The sequence below is a fragment of the Empidonax traillii genome, unplaced genomic scaffold (assembly GCF_003031625.1).
Source record: "Empidonax traillii isolate 1590-97213 ecotype Southwest subspecies unplaced genomic scaffold, ASM303162v1 scaffold144:size1428860, whole genome shotgun sequence".
NCBI classification, from domain to species: domain Eukaryota; kingdom Metazoa; phylum Chordata; class Aves; order Passeriformes; family Tyrannidae; genus Empidonax; species Empidonax traillii.
Window position 1 is genome coordinate 369,162 of NW_020955337.1, and position 20,064 is coordinate 389,225.

At 42.0% G+C, this 20,064-nt stretch overlaps 1 protein-coding gene across 8 annotated transcripts in view; it reads right to left on the reverse strand.

The window, feature by feature from the left end:
- Window positions 1-3,028: 3,028 nt before the first annotated feature.
- WDFY3 (WD repeat and FYVE domain containing 3) overlaps window positions 3,029-20,064 on the reverse strand; it is a 173,514-nt gene continuing 156,478 nt past the window's right edge. For 5 of the 8 annotated variants that reach the window (XM_027884428.1, XM_027884425.1, XM_027884423.1 and 2 more), the window contains 12 exons: window positions 18,057-18,148; window positions 17,539-17,751; window positions 14,923-15,070; window positions 13,717-13,871; window positions 13,145-13,303; window positions 11,901-12,080; window positions 10,698-10,880; window positions 10,022-10,118; window positions 8,703-9,032; window positions 7,916-8,027; window positions 7,280-7,477; window positions 6,640-6,760 (listed from right to left, as the gene is read on the reverse strand). In XM_027884428.1, coding sequence (XP_027740229.1) covers window positions 6,640-6,760; window positions 7,280-7,477; window positions 7,916-8,027; window positions 8,703-9,032; window positions 10,022-10,118; window positions 10,698-10,880; window positions 11,901-12,080; window positions 13,145-13,303; window positions 13,717-13,871; window positions 14,923-15,070; window positions 17,539-17,751; window positions 18,057-18,148 — 1,988 coding nt within the window. Of the gene's footprint in view, window positions 6,761-7,279; window positions 7,478-7,915; window positions 8,028-8,702; window positions 9,033-10,021; window positions 10,119-10,697; window positions 10,881-11,900; window positions 12,081-13,144; window positions 13,304-13,716; window positions 13,872-14,922; window positions 15,071-17,538; window positions 17,752-18,056; window positions 18,149-20,064 lie in introns of all 8 variants that reach the window. The other 3 variants (XM_027884426.1, XM_027884424.1, XM_027884421.1) reach the window with 1 other exon arrangement.

The following is a 20,064-nucleotide window of genomic DNA, read 5'->3' on the forward strand; positions in this document are numbered from 1 at the left end:
GTCCTTGCTGTCACACGGCAGAGGCTGGCCCCAGGCTGGCTGGCCCCTGGGAAGGGCTGGAAGCTCTTCCCGGCGCTTGTGTCAACACGAGCGCCTCGCAGCTCACCTACACGGGGCGGGGGTCGAGGCTGATGGCACAGCGCTTTCGTCACTGCTGTTGGGCAAGAGCCCTGCTACACCCACCCCCTACCTCAGTGTTTACAGTGGAAACTTACTCTTGCTCAGAGGTTGTCTCCGCTCTCGCACAGCTCTGCCCAGCAGAGCAGAGCAGGCGGCACAGGCTGCAGGCGCTGCGGTGGCACTGGGAATGGGGAGGGAGCTGCCCCTCCTCCCGGGAGGACATGCTGGTGGACCAGCCAAAGGCCCAGCTGGATTTGGGCTACCACTGGCTCTCAGCAGCCTGGGTGTACCCTTTACTTATTTAACCTGGGCATTACTTTTTTTTTTTTGGGTCATTCCCCTCCATGACTTCATAGCTTTCCCTACACGTTGCCACTTCAAAAAAACACTTGCCACATCTGCTGGCCTGCCCGCCTCACAGCACGGAGGCCCTTGGCTGGGGCAGTGTGCTGGGGGCTGTAGTGCACCCTTGAGCAGGCGTGACTGTATTTAGGTTTATCTGTGGCCATGGTTAAGTTTTGGTCCCATTTATTGCCCTTTTTTGGGGACCAGCCACATACTCTCCGCAGTGTCACTCAATTCCCTCAGGAACAGGGCAGGATTTGGCTCCCAGCACATCATCATGTTCTGGGATCGCTTCTGTTCTTGCATTCCCCATCCTCCCTGCGTGGTGTGGCATGTCCTGACATGGGGACAGATGTGCCTCACGTGCATTTTCTACAGCACAGAACACTTGAGCTTGGAAAGCACCTCCGCCTTTTTGAATTGCCAGTTATTGCAACTGTCATGAAAATCAATTTGGTCACAGCAAATTGGCCATAAATTGGGTTTTACCTGCTAAATTGAAGGCCTGGCCCTGGGCGGTGCTTCTGCCTGCCAGGAGCTGTGGTAGAGCCAGAGTTAAAGGCTGGTGCACTCACCATGAGCTGCCCATCACTCACCCACTGCCTTGTTTCACTCCAAAACTGGCTGCTGGCCCAGCTGTCGCCTGTTGGGATTTTACAGTTCTAACACCAACATTAGAGCTGTCACAAATTCCCAGGGCCCCTTTCTGCCTTCTCCCGGACCCAGGTTTAGTGCAGGAAGCTCCCAAAAGGCTATGGCTTTCCTTTTGCTTGGACAGAAGGGAGCCAAATTAACTCTCCCAACACCTGATTTGCAACAGGGACTCCAAGCAGCACTGTCTTAATGTTGACACTGAAGCCTGTGCTCCACGGGGCAGGGGTGGGACTGCAGTTCCCCAGTCAAAAGGTCCATCAGGACTGTGGGCCCTGCCCTATGCTTGTTCCCAGCACCTCCACTCTCCACCATGCCCGGGGTATGTCAGTGCTGGCCATGCTTTGGCCACACCACTCAGCTTATGGCTTCACAACCTGTTTGGGAAACAAAAAGGGAAATTTTTTTGTTGTTTCGCCAAGGCAGGCTCTTGAGAGGCCTGTGGAAGGGAGGCTTCAAACACATCACAGGTTGGCAGAGTGGAGAGGGCAAGGGCTGCAAAACCACCTCATGAGGCTGGATCACCTTCCTACAGCGGAGCCGGGCCCTCCATCAGATGACAAACTGTGGAGACGAGGCACTGCTGGCACTCTGCAGGCAGGATGGGACACTGTCGGCAGGTTCTCTGTGCCATTCAAAAGACTGCACCAAGTTAAGCCCACGTTAAGTGCCTTAACATGGCACAGGCCAAAGAAGGTGGCCAATTAATTTTTTCCAAAGGAAAATGAGGTTGAAATACTCTGTATACTCAGTGATCTGGCTGCACAGCCCAGCCTGGAGCTACTGTTGATAGGGTATCTCTTCCCAAAAAGAGCGGGAGGTGATGCCAGACCCCACAACCTACAGTCGGCATGGTTACCTGGCTCAGACTGCTTCGGTGAGGTTCATCCATGACCTGCTCCACGACAGCAGAATGCTGGGCTGCAGCCGTCAGTACCTGCAGCCACGCTGAGAATCACAGTAACTCTCTCATAACTGTTAGAGAGAAAGCATTTTTTTTCAGTGTATGAAAAGATTTAAAATGTGGAAACGCCTTGAACCTACGAAAAGGGGACATTACCAATCCTATATAACCAAGACATGGCTTAGGAAGGGCCATGAAAACAGCTTCCATAACTACTGCTCAAGAGCACACTGAAGTGTTACTAAAAAACCACAAGAGTTCACAGGAAGAGCTGATGTGAAACACAGTACACACAGACAGTTAAGTTCATCTGTAGATGTTCCTTTTCTTTTACATCTAAAGAAATCACTTGCTGTCAAATTCCAAGAATGCACTGTCAGTTCTGGTGCCCATCAGCCAAGGAACATGGCAGGCCCAGACGCATCAAAGCCCAGATTTTAGTTGGAGATGAACTGGTGGCCACCAATGCTGGCACATAAATAACTGCCAACATGAAACCTCACATTCTTTAACATTACCAGCTTAGAAAAGGGTATAAAAATGGATAGAAGAATTAGTAAAAGAACTCAACATTTGGGGATCTTAGGCTGTTCCTCACCAGACAAGGTCAAGTTCTGCTCTAGAAATCATTCTCTCCTTGAGGAAGATAATTTAAACTGGATTTTGATACAACCACCTTTTTTCCACTGTCCTTATCCCAGCATGACTCATATAGTTATTCTGTCTGCTTTCTATATATTGGTACAGCCTGTTCTTCTACACATCTTCAAATTCTTAGTTCACACTCTATAGTGACAAAAAGCAAAAAAGAATAAACTAAGACATATTATTTCATGCTGCATCATTATGGATGGCCATACCCGCATTCAGAAAGCAAAACTGCAACAAGGAATAGAAATTTACTCCTTGTGATGATACAGAAACATGATACTCATTAGTTACCACTCCCATGTTAAAAATGTTTATTCAGCTGCAAATGTTGCGTCTTTCCAACAAATGCAAACCAGCTTTTTGGTGGTAAATAGCAGGTATTTATTTGAAATGAAAAAAAAAATACTTCAGTACCTGAACTATTGCATTTAATCATGTATTGTTGTAATTGTGTTACTCTACCTTTTTGCATTGGAGACAAATATACAATGAACATTCAGATATCACAGATTGCACACTAGATAGTAAATCGTCAGGCCTTTTACGTAACCAACAAAAAACAGATATTGGATTCTGCAATATAGTACAAAATTCCACACTCCAGTCTTAGCCAGTTATCTTCAATTTACTCCTGATGCTGTACAAATAAATGGCCATTTAACTAGGGCTTACAAGTTAATAACAGGACGAAAAAAAATATACATTGCACTGACACAAAAAGTCAGCTGTGTTAATAGTCATGCAACAAGTAACCAAACTTGCTGAAATTAAAAATACTTTCTAAAAACAGTTTTAACTGCATAAGTATTTTATACACAGTTCATTTACTGAAACAAAAGGAGTCTTTAAATGATACAAAGCAAATATAAGTTTCTACCAATTTTATACATAAGAAAGTGCAAAATAACTTATCTAAAGTGTTTTGCTATTGAACTGATGAATGTTGGCTGGAGGCAGCCAACCCCCTCTCAAAAGCATGACATTACAGTTGCACACTACATACGAATGTTAAGAGTACATGGATAAGTTTACTACAAAGAACAAGGCAGGAGAAGACATGTGAGGTACTTGCAGAGAATACAGTCTACTAATGTTAGTGTACATGAGTATATTTTCGCTCAACAGATTTTTACATGGAAAACAAAGCAAGTCTTTGCCTTAGAAGCTCGAATGAAATGGAAAAAAATCCCCCACTCCCACGTGAACACAACAGTTGCCCACAGCACCAGCTGCCAGAGGAAATACGAGCAGGTGTGTTTTTTCCCTCCACCTCCAGCAAGAAAGAACGTGGGTTTTTTTTTTTGGGAACAGCGCAACTGAAGAATCAGGTCAGAGGGCTGTGCTGGTTTGTTTGCAAAATGTAAATTGGGACTAACCTCTACACCACGGAAATCATAAAGAATAATGTTGGGGTTTTTTTTTTTTTTTAGTACACTGCCAAACATCAAAAGGGTACAACACCACCCGTGCTGGACGCAGTTGACCACCTCTGCCCCGATGGCCTGCTGTCCCCCTGAGCCTGCATTAGCACTACATGCCAACTGCTTGCTTTTAGTGTTACCTTGTTTTTATTAGGGTTTAATGGTGTGGCTGTAAACGTTCCAGCCCACAGAAAAGAAGACTTCCTTAAATTTGGGTTTGATTTGAAATCTGGAGGGGCAAGGGGAGGAAAAGCTCTGTAGACTCAAAGGCATTTAGGAGTTGTTGGAACAGCCTTTTGCTCAAATGGAAAACGTTAAGGCCACTAGCCTGTCTTCTGAACTATGCTGGTTTTGCATCATTTTGGGAAGGGTGAAGGCAACGTTAAGAGAGAACAGCTGAACACAGAAATTCCAGTGCTCTGCACATGCTTACCAAGGACCTTTTCCTGTTTTTAGGGTCAAATCTGTAGGGTAGCCATGCAGTGTGGCTACTTGACCATCACTCTTTGGGATCCAAAATTTGAGTCAGCTAAGCTCAACAAACCTGCATTTACTCAACAGTGTGCAAGGGCTCTAGAGAAGCCTTTCTGTTCATTTGGGGACCTAGTATACATACCAAAACAGGAATATATCTCATTTTACAGACCAGCACATACATAATAAACAAACAAGTATCAAAATACATATTTAACCTTCAGTGCATAAACATGTGATACCAGGGTAAATAGTAAGTGGTCAGAATTAACAAATTATTCACCGCTAAAAGTTCAAATCAAGAGAAGACAGGTATGCCCCCGCAGTGCCAAGGACCTTCTTGGAAGGAGCTCATGCCAGCACAGACGGGCCTGGCATTTTTGATGGTGCGATTCCGGTACCAGCGACGGTTTTAATTATTTGCCAGCCCAGGGCCAGAGTCTGCCCAACTCATTCATTCCAAGTGAAGTTGTGAGTGACGGCACTCACTGAAGTACTAACAGAGCAAACACGAGGCCACCTGTCTTCTGTTGGTCTGGGCCATATCCTTATGGCTATTTAAAAGAATCCATTGTGAATATATCTAGATCTAGATCAGTCTGTCACCCATTTACAAAATATATACATACGTTAAAAACCAAAACCAAGCCAAACACCAGCCTGCCCGCTGCCCTCCCCCTCCGCCCTCCCCCAACCAAAAACCCACTGGCAAGACCTCATGCAGAAATTAAGTCCACGTCCATGGGCCTATATCCAATGCACGTGTTCCAATCCCAGCAGATATCAGTGTCTCTACTTCATCCCACATGTAGTGCAAAATAAATGACATAGTAGTAAAAAAATACTGCAATTAAATTCATATTGGAACTTAAAAAACCATAATGGAAATCTACTGCTGTCCTCAAGTTGATGCCATGTGCTGAAAGACAAAGAGAGCTCCGAGAAGCATTTCTGACATGACTAAATATCACCCTGTTTTTAAGCAATGCCTATTGTTCCAAAAGGGTTTTTTGTTTCTTTTTTTTTTTTGCAAACAAGCTACAGGACAACAGCGGTTAAATTTTATGCACAAGGAATTCATTCTGTACCTATCTGCAAGCCAATTGCTATTGACTAAAGAAGGTAAAAGCTGGTTCTTGCACTGCATGAATCAGCTGCTAACGAACGGTAAGTAATTAATAAAACTGCAGCTCTGACATATGTATAAAAGAGGCCTTATTAAATATGAACACTGAGGTGGTAAATAGTTTGGTATAAAATGCAACACAAGTGTACAATTTAGTTCCTGGTTATCTTACAGCTAGAATAAAATACTCCAAGTTCCTATTCTCAAAAATGTTTTTTGTTTTTTTTTTTTTGAAAAAATCCATGTAATTCTATGAATAGCCTCACTTAAATTAAGATACTGTGGGCAACTGAAAGAACAAACATGCACAGACTGGATTTGTAACAGAAATACACATAATGCCTTCGAGTTTTCTGGTTTGTTTGTTTTGTTTTTGTTTTTTTTTTTTTAAACATTCGTATTTAAATTGGTAGATGAGATAAAGATGCCACACAAAGTACAGTGGTTAATCTGAAGTCCCATGTAACAGGCAGTTAAGTTCATATTTAGATAAAAAGGCCGTTATACCTATTTACAATATACACAGTTGCTTGCGAAGAAGGCAGATTTACAACTATCTTCTAAAAAGCCTTCCCCTCCCCCTCCCCCCCCCAGTTAAGATGACTAGCTCTACAAAAACAAGACAAGAAGGGGTGTTTAGGATAAGTGAGGATTTTCTCCATAGCCACGTCACACAGGTTTAGGGGTTGACAGTTCTGTTGGATTTGCGGTTACTAATCGTGTCTTCCTGGGCCTTGCTTTCACTTCATTTTGCTGTCAGCCTCGTTTACCTTCTGTCAACACAAACCAATTCAGTGATCCCTTTTTACTTTTAGTGCTTAAAATGCAGTATAAACGTTAAGTGTAAACAGACAATATTCTAATCCCTTCCCATCACTGCACAGTACTCTCACTAGTCCTTGGAGTGACAGCGGGGCTGGATGAGGTCTCTGTTTGCCAGGACCCCATCAATTTCTGGGCCCTTCCTCTGAACCCCGCTCGTGCTGCAGGTTGTAGAAGCAGTTCTGGCACACTCTGACCGGAGAGGAAATCTTCAGCCGTTTGATTTCCGACTGGAACCTGCTGCACCTGTAGAGAAAAGACAAAGCATTGCTGAACACAAATCCCTTCCATTTCTATGTGTTTGCTATCCAGCTGTGGAAATCATCATCATGACTTCAAACACCAGAAAACTGTCCAACCTTATCTTGACATGAAAATGCAGTGCAAGGTGGCAGAAGCAGAATTTAACTCAAATGATCACCACAGAATCAGTGCAGTGACTCTGAGTGACAGCTTAAACACAGCTGTTGTCACCAGTTTAGACTCAAAGTAGAGCTACAGAGATGAAACTAGAAACACCATCCCTGACCCAGTGGGCCAGAAAGGAGATTTCCACTTCAGTTTGTGGATAAGAGGAGCTCACATACAGACATGTCATATGTTCTTCCAGTGGCTCCTAAATCAGCATCCCTATAGTGCTGCACACAATTTAAGTCAGTAAAGGAAACCTCAATCTTTCACCAGAGTTCCATGGCATGCAGCAGCTTTACCCAGCCTAAAATTCTGCATGGAAAAGAGCCCAGAGGAGACTGCTGGCTGGCTTACTTCTGGCAGAAGAGCTGTCCACAGTTCCTGCAATGGTGCCGCCTCTCAGTGAGTGAGAACCTGACGGTGCAGCCCGAGCAGCTGTCTCCCCCCTCGTCCTTCACCCAGTGGTCAGCTGCGGATCGACCCGGCTGATCGCTTACGGACCAGCTGAACACCCTGCCCCGGCCATCCCCAATAAGAATCCTGCTGTGATCCCTGCAAGAAAAAAGTAAAAGCACTCCTGCAACAACTCTGGCACAGTAACACACAGGCACTGATGGTCGATTTTACATGGCAGAGACTGTATCATGTTAAACTGTTGCGTAGTAACTAACATACCAATTGTCCTGGTCTGACTGAGAAATGGAGCTACAGTGCTCTCTGCAACGTAATACAGCTGAATAAGTCTACTTATTTCAGTGTTTTAATCTCTGTTCTTGAAGAAGGCTGCCCCAAACAGAAGTGTCACAAAACAGCATTGTGCAAAGAGCAATGGCTGGTTGGTACCACTTGATGCCTGTGTGGGTTATTCACCTAAGAGCTGAACTCAATGATCCTTGTGGGTCCCTTCTAACTCAGAATATTCTGTGATTCTGACACTTCCTGCTGACAACACACAAGAACGTTTTAAGCAATCGCTTGCGAGCTACTCACTTGGAGATGCCAAGTGCAGTGATTTCTGCTGGGTGTGCGTTGTCTTTGCGATCGAATGCCGTGTGCATAGTTAGTTTGCTTCTAAACACCAACTGGCGCTCCCATCTGTATCCTAGAAATGAGTGGGAAGGAGGAAGGGATAAAGCAAACTTGCTGGTTCTCATTTTTGTTCCCTCCTCCCATGCTATACTTCTACATGCGACTCTGCAGAAAGAAAAGATGTCCCCCCCAGAGATCACTCTTTATGGCTCAAGTTTCACTCAGGGAAAACAGTTTTCAACTGCTCTCCAACGCATGTATGCATGGAGAGGATACACAACAATGAACAAAGCCTCCAAATTCTCTGGCTCCACTTGGAAGCTGCAGAGAATGGGGACATAGTTAAGCCCTGTGCCAAAGCCTGACAGGACTGGGAAAGCTTTTTTTTTTTTTTTTTAATTATTTAAACCATTTTATTGCATTTTTCAAGTAAAGACTTAGATTTCCAACTGTGAATTATTTTCTTCATATAAGGTCACATGATGCTGCGTTTTGGGTGACTGCAACAGTTTTGATGACATTCCAGTTCTTTTTGCCTGTTGTTCAGTAGTTCTTGCAGCGTGTCAAGGTTTTCTCTTTCTCCCCACTTTGTAGCCCATCCCTTGTGAAGGGTTTGGAGGCATGCAGTAAGCTGGGAGGGTGCACAAGGTGCACAGCTGACTCAAACCAACCTAAGGGGTCTTCCACACTGTATAACATTACACTAAATGGGGAATAAAAACCAAGCAGTGTGCCCGATTTCTCTTACCTGGTTTAAGCTTGCTGTAGTGCCGTGCTTCAGCATAGCTGGGGTGTGGGTGGTTAACCTGAGCATGGGGATGTATTTTTGCTTGTCCTTCAGAGTAATTCACAAAGATAAAACCATCTTTCTCGTCCAAGCTGAGCTGGTCTGACCAACGCCTGGAGTCATCAGAGCCGCTGTCTGCTGACCACGCCGCTGCTGCTCTGCTGGATGATGACCTGGGTCTGTGGCTGGTGCTGCTTGGTTGACTCTGGCACTCCTGCAGTTTTGTGTCCTGGCCTATGCATGGATCATCTGCCTCGGAGTCACTGCTGTCTTCTTCATGGGCTTCCTGCCCTGGATTCACACAACAAGAGAGATGTTGATAGCAAGGCTGCTCATGGCCTGAGCTTTTGCCCTGTTCAGACACCGCACTGCCCACAACCCAACAGGTACCACCACTGCATGGAGAGTGGAAAGTGGCATGCAGGCATCTCAAAGCCTTTGCAGAGATTCAGCTCCTGCCAGGAATCCCACTGTTCATCTCTTTTGCACTGGTCTGTCAGAAAACAACACTCCTTAGCTGAAGATATTTCCTGCAACAGTCCATCTGAGATAGGCTGTGACAGACACAACGAGTGAAACCTTCAAAAATGCTCAAGTTGGCACAACCTTTCAGCAAAACTTAAACAAGCACAGTCAGCTAGGCTGAAACTGTCTGATTGAAAAATATGATGCAGATTTGCTAATCCAAAAAAGCAATTACAAAAGACATTTATACTCCCAATGATACAGAAAAAGAAAGTTGCATTTATATAATGATTACTAAGGAGTATCATGAGATCCAGATCCAGACCATATCTTTAATATGAAGACAGTAGGAAGAAAATGAGATGGCTAACAGAAACAATCAGCAAGCACAGACCAAAATCTTGCAACAGGGGAAAATAATATCATTGCTTGCCTAAACAGCATGCTGTTCCATCAGTAGATTTTTTTAACTCTGTTGTTATGCTACAATTCCATTTCAGACTGAAAGAATATGTAGCTTCTGGACAATGCTAGCACCTATTGGGTTCACCAACAGCAGAAACAACCACACAGAGAAAAGTTCCATCTTCAGGAAAAAAAGCTATGATGGGCAACACTTTTTCTTACTCACAGCAAAACTGTGAGTGAAACTACCTTGGGCAAGGTGAACAAAACTCAGATACTCTACTTATTGTGCCCACCGGATGCCTACTGTCTTTTAAGATAAAATCTCCATCATCCATTCTGCACTGCGTAACTCCAGGATTTCACCTATATATAGCGAAGATCAGATAAAAGGCAAATACAAAACATACCTATTTGTGCTTCCTGACAATCCTCTGGCATTTCCAGCATCTCTACAGGCTCCGGAGCTGGTGTTTCTGGTACTTGCAAGAACTCCATCCGCCAGAACTGGAGGGACAAGGGATAGGCAAAGTGGCACTTACTGAGCTCTTGTCTTTCTTCTGAGCTACTTAGAGATTTAAAACAGGTTAGTAGAACTGTGTATTTGCACTGGTAGCATGCGAGGCAGGTCACATCCCGCTGATTCTGGGGATTAGATACTGTAAAAGGACATCTGCGTTCACGCCTGAACCCACTCCACAGAGCCGTCTCACCAGCAGACTCTGTTTAAGTACCGAAAATTGGGTTAGACTCGTTTCTCTTCTAGGCAACAAATTGAAATGTCTCAAGGTGTGTAAAACAAAGATGGTGAGCAAAAAATGCAACTTCCAGGCATGAAAGCTAGTGACCAAAAAGTGATCAAAACAGAGCAGGAAGGATGATGTACGGTACTGACCATTCCCTAGTTACCACATCCCAATGGGTGCATCAAAGGGGAGAAAGAACTGCTCAGGTGAAACACCCAAGTACAGCAGGACTGCTTTTATTACTGGTCAGGACACTGTGTTGGACAGACACGGCTCCTCTAAATACTGTTACTACTAAGGTGTAAAATTAATTTTCCAAGCGGCAATTCCTGTTACTTACCCGGACAACTCCGTCCGAATGCCCCGTTACTATGACGTTCTGGGTATCCCACTCATTCATCTCTGACACAAAGCAGCACATAATTTGCTGGCTTCGGCCAGTGAAAGTGTTGACACTTGCAGTTGGGCTGCCATTAATGCTCCACACGTGGATGTAAGTGCCAGCACAGGATACAATATCTCCCTGCAAAGACAAGTAACACCTTCATATTACAATATAAGTTGCAGGTGTTCTTCAGCAAAAATACAAGCCAGGTTCAATCATAAGCCAAGTTCAGGCTGGCACTTTTCAAGAAGTTTTTAGTCAAATTGAGTTTGGCCACCTGAAGGAACCTTTGGGATTATATGCATTTTTTTTTTAATTATACCTATAAAACTAGATTTACTAGCAACCTATTTGTTGTATTGACAGGGTACAATGAGTTGACCAATTCCTCCGCTATTCATAGCATAACAATCCAACAGCACATTTTCAGTATTTTCCGTTCTCAGTTTCCAAAGACTCTGCTCACGTTGACACTTCTCTTTTTCAGACATGTATCACCTTAAATTGCATTTGCTTCCTCATTGGGAACAGTCCAAACTGGTGCAGAGGAAATAGGAGCTGCAGTCTAAAGCACTGTCAACACTACAGCCAGACCACTAACTGCTAATAAACTGTGCCTCTTGCTACCCCCTCTGTGCAGCCCCATTTTATCTTGCTTTCAACCACTACATCTGCTCCAGTTGCAACAGGGCCCATCCAACCCTGCTGACCATGCATGGAAGCTGGATAACTCATAGGACCACCATCACAAGCTTTTAGGATATGTCCATTTCCACTACAACTCACACTGCAGCTTCACCCAAGGTATCTTCTGCTTCCTTTAAGTTAAGCTTAAGAGAACTCAGCCAAGGTCACATATCAAAACCTTTCCTTAGCTCCTGTGGCAGGCCTGACAACCCACTCTGAATGTCACACTAGCTGTACTGCTTCCAGCACTGTTAATAACCTCTCCTGAGCTCAAGCTACGCTGCATGGAATGAATCCAAGTGTGACTCTGGACAGAAGACACAAATTATTCCCTAAAACAGCTAATTAGGTTTTCAGGTGATTTATATGAGTTTTGCCAAACTAACAGAAGAGCTTTTGGTTTAATGATTTCCGACTCTTGCTACTGTTCCCACAGGGAATGGCACTGAGCGAGTGGCATTTGGTTCTTACCGTTAATTCATTTATACAGAGAGCTGAAACTGGAGCCCTGTGACCTCGAAGCTGTGTTAGAAAGGAGAGTTTATTCAAATCCCAGATGATGCAGGTGCGATCCCGTGATCCACTCACAATTATGTGATAAGCCAGTGATGCAGTTAAGCACGTGACAGTGTCAGTATGACCCAGCAATGCCTGCAAAACACAAGTCAGAAGGAACCAGCTGAAATCAGGAGAGTGCACAAAAATTGCACATTAAAGCCTCTTATCTGGAAGATTCAGATAATGTAACATGAATATTCTACCAGAAGATGCAGCTGCCTTACAAGCATTCAGTTGATAACTATTTTCATGATTGAAAATGATAGATTAATAATTTTTTTGCATTTAAAAAGTACTTTGTCAAAACAAAATTTCAAGAGTCTAATGGCATAGATCCTTCCCCTGAAAAAAACTGATTCTGCAACAATGGCCTGTTTATAGGGTCAGAATGTATTCCAGGCTGCACTTGAAATTACATTCTGAAAACAGAAGCTGATGGCTCCTTTATAAACGTCTTTTGATGTTTAAGAGAAGATACTACCTATAATAATTACACACAGCTGCTAGAATATTTTGATTTAGTTGGGGTTTGGTGTGTTTTTTTTTTTTTTTTTTTTGGGGTTGCTTTTTGTTATTTTGTGTTTGTTTTTTCTTAGTAAACACAAAAAACTTACTCTGTACTTATCTGCAACTGACTTTAAAGCATGGCTGCTTCTTTACATTAAAAGTTGCTGTTTTAAATTAATAAAGCAAGAAAAAATTTAAGGTGATACTAAAGAAGTATACTCTGCTCCATAAACATTACTGCCAGAAAGACAAAAGTTTTGCACAGAAATGTAATTTAAACATATATATTTTTAAAGAAAAAGTAATTAAAAAAATTTAAAAAAAGGAAAGGCAGCCTCCCTTCACTGTCCTTCCTGACACAGTTTTTAGATGGGGGGTTACACATAACACTACAATAAAGCAGATCATTTCACAAAACACACCTGTATAATTTTGTTAACACCACTATCAAAAGCTGCTGGTTTTCCACTACCCTTAAATATGATGCAATTTTAAAGATGGATTTTGCCCACTTTCTATGCAGATCAGTACAACTACTCCCTTCTCCAAAGATCTGCTGGACTCATGGCTTCAAAGGTTACTAAGGGAGAAATAATTACTTTGATCTAGTAACATTAATTTAAATAAAAGTAATTTTTACTATATTTTACCTGTTTCAGTGTGAGAGCTTTAGCTTTTTCTTTGGAGACACCCATTTCCCACACACACACAGCTGTGCTTGTTCCTCCAGTGATAACAAGTTTGGGGTTGGGGCAAATGGCACACAGTATCTGACCCCATTCTGACAAACATTCATAAACAATCACTGCCTAAAAATAAAGAAAATAAAGAAGAATTACTTGCAGGACTAGTATTTGGTAGGATAGAAAATAAAATTCTGCCGCCTTGCATTCATTAAGTCACTAAGCTATCACTGCTACTACTTATGCAGTTTTTTCTCAAACAGAAGCAATTCCAGCCTCTGCCATAAGACCCCTCCTGAGATAATATGAGATGAGCTTTAATTGCATAGATTTAATTCATTCATGTTTTGCAGATCTGGCAAAAAAAATTACTATTATTATTCTGCCAGCACTCATATGAAGAAAACTAGATAGGGAGAATAAAACCAAATTTATTTAATTCACATGTGAAAGAATTTTCCATTGTTAGATTTTTTTTCACTATTGAGTACTAATTGCTTTGGCACATTCAGCACTGAAACAGATTACAGATTACCAACCTTGTCTGACTCATAGGTACCCAGTCTGCAGCTGAGGTCTGCATAGCCCCAAGCAAAGGTTTTATTCCACGTAGGTGGGATGAGAACCTTATTCTGTTCTACTGCCAGAATGCCTTTATCAGTGCACACGATCTGTCCCACAGGCTCCTTGAGCTCTAAAAAAGAAGATGGGGTTATGTTTTATTGCTGGGAGAGATAAATACCATCTGATCCCATTAAGTACCTGCTGCTCTGCAAAAGCAAGGCCTCTGTAGTGGCTGTTTATACAAATCCTTGTTTCAGCTGCAGTGATGGCAACTTTTGCTCCATTCCTAACAAATGCAGAGCTAAGCACCATCAGCAGTGGCAAGAATACCCTGAGGGTCACAGACAACTCTGATCCCACCTGTGAGGCTGCACAAGGTGTTCCTCAGACAAGATGCCTGTGGTCATTAAAAGTGATTGCAACATTTTTGGCACAAATAAAAATAAGTTTTCGGTATTGATTCCAACATCTTGGACAAGCATTCCCACTAGCTGCTTTCCTGACTACACTTTGTAGTGTCCTATTTTTTTTTCCCCAAGCCTTGCAAATATAGATTAGTCCTTTCTAATTTCCTGATTTAAGAGTCTACACTAAAGCCTTACTATGCCCTGTGTGATAGTATGTCCTCTCTCTTTACAGTAGGCAGGCACAGTCACTTACTCAGCTAGGAAAGAAATCACTGTATAGCATTTACCTGTCTCACAGACAATTAACTTTTGCTCAGCATAATGTCAAAAATGAAGTCAAAAGCCACCTTTTGTTTCCGTGCAGCTACCCAATACCACCCTTTCCTGCCAATACTTCTCAGTGTTTCTTGGCACTGCAACAAAGAATCCTTTTGCTATGAAAATCACAAAAATCGAGGCTATTGCAGGCCCAGAAGCAACATGCCCTGAATGCTGTTTGTTAAACCAAAACTCTATAAAGAGGTGGTTGGGTCCCATTTTATCCCTCTATTTAAACTAAATTATATTAAACTGGTAGAGATTTGGTGTTTCCCAAGTATACTTTAGGCAGCCAAGAACATAATCTTACATCATTAGGGTATTTTAAATTTGTCCTTCTCACTACAGGCAGTACAATTATCAGAACTAACCAAAAGATGGAAAAGAACTATCTTGCTGAAACTCTGAATGCTTGGGTGATGAAACAGGAATAATTACTGTGGCTTTACAATTTACCTTTCACTGGAGCAAGAGATGGCCGCAGGTTGTCCAAATGATGGAAGAAAATCTTGTCACCTGTGGAACCAGGAGGCACAGAGGTTCCCACAGCCTCTCCATTCAGTCGGCTTCTAACACGCTTTGGTGGGTGTGGTTTTTTGAAGAGCTGAAATTCATCAAGAAACTAATTATCATCAAAAATTACAGGTTTACAAGGGCACAAGTTTAAAAAACATCATCAACGAGCCTAATTTACCTACAAAAAAATTATGCAGGTGAGCAAACATTACTTAACTGCTCTCAGTATTCATTAATAACTTCTGGTGACCATTTTCCACGAACAATACAAAATCCTACAAGGAGCAACATTTTTTTTTAAGCTACCTCCAGCTGCAAAAGCAACTGAAGTAAAGCAAGCAAAAACCCCAAAGCAGATGCATAAGACGGTAAGAAATTCTAACCCATGGTAAACTGAAAGCTAAGTTTTGGCTTTGTCCCACAAACAGAAGCTCACTTTTTTGGAGGTGGCAAGGCTACCAAAGAACAGAGTAACAGCATGGGTGGGCATGGAACGGGACTCCATATGACAATCATGCACAAGAAAGGCATCTTAGTCCCTGATTATCTTCTGCATAGCTTTTCATTATAAGGGACTGAATGTCCATTTTATCACTTCAGTGACCATTCCAGTGTTAAACAAGGCAATCGGTGCTTCCAATGAGCCGTGATCATCAGTGACACACACTAAGGTTTATCACTTGATAAATTAATAATAAACATCTTAGGTGGTAAATGCTATGTGTTACAATATGTGATACAATTTGTACATATTTTTACATACACATTGTACAATATGTACAATGGGCTATGGAAAGACAGAGAGAAGGTCCATCGTACAGTGTTTCACATGGACAACTGATCTCAAACCTCTCCAATTCCAGCAACAAAAAAATCCCAACTCCTCCTTTCAATGACTGTTCCTCTTGCTTATTCATTTTGCTCTGCCCCCTCAGGCTGTAGCACCTTGGGCCCATTGCAGAGTCTGTGAGAGCCCTCTTCCACACACAGCATCAGCTCTGCAGTGTTTTGCATCACAGACTTTTAAAACAGAAAACCAAACTACAAGGTGCATCATTACTAATGTAAGAGATGAGATAAAGAAGATGTAGTCCCCATGCTACGTCTCTGTGCAGCAAAGAAGTGAAAAAGGGCATATCAGCCATGTCACTGAGACAGCCTGCCCTGGATCCTCCGTGGAAAGTCACAGGGTAACAGGAAAAACTCAAACGTCACATAAAAGTGTGCTCCAAGAGCACTCACCACCAATAATGACTTAAGGAAGTTCTGAGTTTCCTGCAGTTTATTTCCTCATGCAGTTGCTGGGAGATCTCACCAAATTTATATCTAACAGGCATCGCAGGATTCAAGCAGACCTTTGGACTCAGCTGCAAAGCTCTTCCACTGCCCTGCCCTTCCCTTATCTGTTCATCTGGTTTTAGCTGGGCCATGTCTGATTATCATCACAACCCACTGATTGGTTATCATGTAAGAGGAGAAAACTCTGCAGCCACTACATAATTAGATTATTGAGAGCGAGTACGGAAGGAAAAGGAGAAAAGCCACAGAGGACAGATGAACAGTTCTTAGCCTTCCTTCCGAGCTGTGAAAGACAGACAGCTGTCAGCAGGTTGCCACAGGAAATGTCCCGTGGCTGTCCTGAAACATTAAGTGCTGAGAGCTAAGTCTAAAGTTTCCAACACTGGGTTGGGTTCCCAGTAAATTACTGAAGGTACCTGTGGTTTCCACCAGATCTGGGATTGGAAAAATTCATCAGTGACATTTGAAAATGTCACTGGATAGTACAAAGACTTTAAAGAAATATCCAATTAAAAAATCCAAACAAAACCCACAAACATTAACAAACAAAAAGCCAAACAAAAATCCCCAAACAAAAAAAACCCAAAACCCCTCAAACAAACAAAAAACCCACAAAACCAAAAAAACCACTCAATCTCCCCAAACCTAAACCCTCACAAAGTAAAACTTTAAACTTAATATTACATTTAATAATTTAATCTCCTAAGGAGAACAAAAACATTAAAGTTTTAAAATGTGTCTATCTAAACTACAGCTGTCCTACAAGAGTCCTATCATCCTAATTTAAAGTCTTAATTTTTTTTGCAACATATTCTTCAAATAAAAGATGTGGCCAATTCCTGCCTGACACCAAGAGACTAGTGTAAAAAAGGGAAGCATAGTTATTATAGAAATTATTTTATTACAGGATAACCTGAAATACCTAAATACTAGGCTTTACTTTGAAATTACACTTTCACTCCTCCACTCTGACTTTGCAGCAGGAACATACTTTTATTTTTTTTTTTTGATACTGATTTTTAGAGTTGAGCCATAATGCATTTTCCCTTTTATTTTAAGGATGTAAAGGGGAAAAAAAGACATTTCTAATCTCACAGGGAAAGCCCAAAGTTAATCATTGCATCATGTATGACAGAAATGTAAATGATTTCATATCACTGGAAGAACAAGTTTTACCCCTAAAACATCTTCTTGCTCCATATTGATATATGTCAATTTAAGTGTTAACTGCAAAATAAAGTTATAAAAAGGGTATACCTGCTTTGGTATCTGTCCAAAGTTATTAATGAATCCTATGGTAGCTGTCTCTTTTAATGGGTCATTGATGTTATATATGTCCACTTGTCCCTCATAGAAGAGATGGTGAAAGACATTTACAGCTTCCACTGCAGCAGGACCTTGCTGTTTATAGCCAAAGATCAAGTCAATCCACTCATGCAGGTGTGCGCTCACAAAGTCACATTCCAGAGCCTGAAATTCAAAGGGCACACATTAAAACTAGACAGACTGGTCATTGGTTGAGCTTACTGCACCTGCCACAAAGAAAAATGCAGAACATATTCAGACACTTTTTTGTTAAGTTCTGATACAGCTTTTCACTGAAGCAAGTCTTGTCTCAACAAACGCTGGGTCTACAGACCTTGACAACAATCAGCCATCAACCCTAAACTCACAAACTGGCTGCTAACTGCGACCACACAAACTGAGCTTGGATTAATAGGCAGTGGAAAGTCCCAGCTGAGGCTTTCTATTGTCACTACTAAAGTGCAAATTACCTCCCGATGAACTCTGATAAATTCACGAGGATCTCCTTTTGCCCACGGAGGGAGTATTACATCACCGAGTTTAGTGCCATTTTGTTTGCAACCTAATAAAAAAAAACAAAAATAAGAAAAAAGTTTGGAGAGAAGCACTGAAACACACTGCAACAGCAAAGGTGAAAAAATATTATGAAAAAAAATTCAAATTCTAACACCTTCCCTTCACAAAGGAAGCCATTTCAGTCTTTTCTTTAAAATACTATGTTGTTTTTAAATGTCAAGCAATAAAACATGAAAAATTCTGCCTTGGTCGTTCATGCACGATTGCTTGCAGAAGGAAGAATTCAAATATTCCCTGCTAAGTTTTCTGAAGAAGTGATTCAGCATATGGTCTTCAAAACCAACATTACTCTTCTAGCCAGTGCTCTTGATTCGGTTACACATCCTCAGTCTTCACAACGCTGGAATGTACAGTCTGAACTCAAAACATTTATGTTCCTCTGTTAAGTGCTTTTGGAACATGATTATTTTGTCTATTTTTCTATTTACACAAAATTTCTGCTTATCTCTTTCTGTCCTGGGAAACACCCACTGCCATGCATTCAAGTTAATGCAAACACCAGCCAGTAAAACAGCCCTCTGTGATCACTGCACAGCTAGAACCTTGTTGTGCCAGTTTAGCTCACACCCGAGCAGCCAACCCTGCTACTTGGGAACTGCTACCATAGCAGCCGCCCATTTTGCACCCAGAGGAATCAGCACAGCAAGGTTCATTTTCTTATCTCTTTTTTACTCCATTGTTCTCGTTCTGGGAGGAAAACTGGAATAAATGTCCTGGTCCCAATTTAAGAGAGGGCAATAACCTGTATTTGGCATCTGTTTAGCATGTATATAGGAATTACATGTCAAATGAGTGTGTTTTGAAGAAAAAGCCCAGTATGAGACAGCGTAACAGCAAACTGTACTGAGAGGTCTTGGTGTAGCATCACAATACTAACATTCTGTACCATGTAATGGAATTATTGTTCTACCCATCAGAATGGCTACACATCACAGGAGGACAGGCTAAATATTTATTTCCTAACAGTGAGGAGATAACTAGTATCCCCCCAAGCTCCATGTCCAAGGATGTAAGTGATTCCCCTGGGCATGGTCTGGGCACAACACACTCATCTTGTCCTGGACAGCTCCATTCCCACTCTGAACATTAAATAGGGGCATGTTGTGATTACCAAAAATGCATTTGGTAAGACTTTAGTTATATTCTGCCACTTGTTAGATTCACAGCACAGAGCTCAGAATGTAAGAGCTTAATGCCACTGTTAAGAGTGACAAAAAACCCTGAGTAACATGCATGTCCTACAGACAACAGGTATGAAATTTGACTCCTGTTGAATATCACTGTCAGAAAAGCTGTGGCATTTCAATAAAACCATTAGGAATACTTTAAAACAAAGTTCTAGAAGCAAAGACTGTAGATTTTGCAAAGCTTAAAAAGTAAGCACACAAAGATGGTGAACGCCATCATGGAGTAGCAAGTTACATGAAGAAAAATGCAAAGCAGAGAAACTCCAACTATAATATGATTATCTGTGCATTTTGAATGGGAAACACCCTCCCTCTTGCCCCCCCAAATCGACTAAAACACACCACTTCAAACAAAAATCCTTTCTGGGTATTTCAGAGACTTGTTCAGCAATTCTCAAAACAAACTTTGTATGAACTGCTTAAAATGAACACTCATTGCTTGAGAAAATATCTTAAGTGATAAATCTGAGGTATCACAGTGGAAAGAATAACTGCTACATTTTTGTCAGTGAAACGATGAGTTGTGAATCATTCAGACTTTCAAATACAATACTGAGTAAACATACAGTATCAGGAAATGCCATAAGTACTCCTGATTTTCCTTTCATGTCAGAATGTGCAAGTCACCTTTCAGTTCCACCTGTATCACGAGACACTTTTCTCTCTTGTTGGACTACCTGGCACTGTTCTCCCACCCGTAGAGATGCTATCCAGC